The 2,500-nt window shown below is 41.2% G+C and overlaps 1 protein-coding gene across 1 annotated transcript in view; it reads left to right on the top strand.

Annotated features, from left to right (window-relative positions):
• Positions 1–2,500, top strand: part of LOC137971155 (eukaryotic translation initiation factor 4 gamma 2-like) — a 25,952-nt gene that overhangs the window by 20,812 nt on the left and 2,640 nt on the right. Inside the window, exons 23-25 of the mRNA XM_068817900.1 lie at positions 70–128; positions 1,303–1,456; positions 2,354–2,408. Of these exons, the coding sequence (XP_068674001.1) occupies positions 70–128; positions 1,303–1,456; positions 2,354–2,408 (268 nt within the window). The remainder of the gene's footprint in view (positions 1–69; positions 129–1,302; positions 1,457–2,353; positions 2,409–2,500) is intronic.

Raw genomic sequence — 2,500 nt, forward strand, 5'->3', positions numbered from 1 at the left:
AATTTATACAAGCAGCAGGTTCTTGCTGTAATAGCACTCCTTGATATGAATATTTTGTTACTTTTCTAGGACAATGTGGAAGTTTCTTGGCATAGCAATCCAGAGTTCATTAATGTGCTCACAACTTGGTAAGTTTCTGTTTGTGAAGGTTGGGACCGGTGAACGGTGTTATCAAGAGTTTTGTTCATAATATTATGAAATTGCCACCCAATTCCGAAGGGTTAGTTATGCAATCAACAAAATTAACGTGATCACACTATTCGAGGAAAGTAGGGGAAGAAGTTCCCAGTGTCGTGGCTGTCCTTTGTGAGTGTATGGGTGGGTGGGTAAAGCAGCTCCTACCACATCAGGCCCCCAGTTGTTCAAACGATGAATACATGTAGCGCTATCCGCCGGATAAATCACTATCCAGTGGATAAGTAATAGCGAAATCAGTTGCGCTATCCAATTTGGATAGTGATTTATCCGGTGGATAGTGCTGTCCACCGTTTGAACAACTGGGGCCAGCTGAATAGCTGCCAGAACTTCAACAATGATGCTGAACAAATAAAGAGCAACGGTATAAAAAAGAAACAGAAAAAATATATTGTGCTTTCTCGGTCCCATTGCTTTCCTCAAGTCATCATTTTTGTATGGAATACTAGTGGTATCCCACACTATTGCTATCAACTCCGTAATCGCTAGCTAGCTAGGTAGCCAACATATGCAACATACAGTGAACATACCAACCATTACCTACCCTGGGTGCCAAAGGTTTTTCTTGCGCAGTTTCCGGTTTCGGTCTTGTCTCTATTGCGACCCGCGCGAAGCGAAGCGAAGCGAATTGAAGAATTTCCGTCCACCGCGCGCGAGAAAAAACCTCTGGTACCCAGTGTAACCATTACCCCGAAGCTGTTCGATTCCAAAGAAAAATAAACTACATTTTCACGAATACTTTTCGCTCCTTCTGATGAAAGGCTTTGACAACATAAAAACACGTTTATTTTCATTGAAAGTCGAATACAATTCTTGTCAAGTAATTCAATAGAGGTCTTGATTTATCGAACGGAACGCTCACTGAAAGCGGTAGAAAACATGTTTATGTCACGTGCTATGCAACCGGAATGATCATAATGATTTCATTGAATCGTGATTCATACCACAGTATTCTAGCGAATGGAACCTAGCAAATATTTTTATTAGTACAATAAGCTTCCCCTTCCTTCAAGCTTTCATTTCAGTGGGCGTTTTGTACCATGTTATCACTGTCATGAACTTGTAAAATTTGTCTTCTCAACTCGTAAATGTTTTCTCACTTGACAGCCTTCTGAAGTATTCAACCAAAGACAGTACTTTGGCCGAAGGTGTGGACACCTCGCAGAGCCCAGAAAAAGACCAAATCGAAAAAGAAAAAGCAGCTCTAAAGAAGTTGCTGCCACTAGTAGAAACGTTTGTTCATGAGAAAGTTGGCTTGCAAGTGAGTTCCGCCTTTCCATCTTTACAAGCCCTCTTATCCCCTTTCTTTGCGCACACTTCCCGACCATTCACTCCTCTGCACTTGAAGGTTTGTCTTACACAACATTGGTCCAATCACTCTTCAGCCAGTTGGAGAACTCACCTGTGAGAGTTTGCAAAACGTTTGGGACGTTTACTCTGGCCTTTTTTTCACTGAGGTGTAAGGGCACCAATGTCGGTCTAGTACAAAGTTGCCAACGGGCATATTTCGAAATGAAAGTCGGCAAGATCATCGCAGGTGGATAAGCAGCTTAAACAATTGTAAACAACCCTGAAAAACTTAGGCTTGAAAGGGATTCGAGCCTTCGATCTTGCATTCTTTTGCCTTATGATTGGGCATTTGAAAAGTGAACTCTCCTTTTTCCCGCGTTGGCCTCGATTTCATGCTTGTAGCACTCCAAACCCCACGACGACGAAATCTGGGTTTCTTTCTCTGAAAACCCTTCCATGGAAGTGGTCATTGAAGTCACACAAATATCGGCGGTTCTTCCCCAACTCCTTCCCCAACACACACACTCACATCCCTTCACTATTCGTTTTCTTCTTTCCCAACTGTTTATGATATTTGCACGGCCTAATATGCTTGTGTTTGGGTCCTTCCAATTCTATTGTCTTATAGACCGTATTCATTAATGGCGGTCAAGAAATTATTCTTTTGTCTTTGTGCTAATCATCCTAACTAGCCTCACTTTGAAATAAGAATTCTTTTGAATTTTGCTCGTGTTTACGAGGCTAGTTAGGATGATTAGCATAAAGAGAAAAGAATAATTACGTAGCCGCCATTTATGAATACGGTCAATATCCAGTGATTTCATTGTTTTGTGTTGACTGATTGGTTGTTCTTTTATTCAATGACCAGGTTGGCGTACTCTATGCACTTCAGGTGTTTTGCCATAGTCATAGCTTTCCTAAAGGTACAACCATAGCCTTATTCCTTTAAATCTCGCTTTTGGATAGTTTTTAGTAGATGTTTCACCAGATTGAAACATCTAATGTTCAAACTAAT

Source organism: Montipora foliosa, chromosome 9, assembly GCF_036669935.1.
Source record: "Montipora foliosa isolate CH-2021 chromosome 9, ASM3666993v2, whole genome shotgun sequence".
NCBI classification, from domain to species: Eukaryota; Metazoa; Cnidaria; class Anthozoa; order Scleractinia; family Acroporidae; genus Montipora; species Montipora foliosa.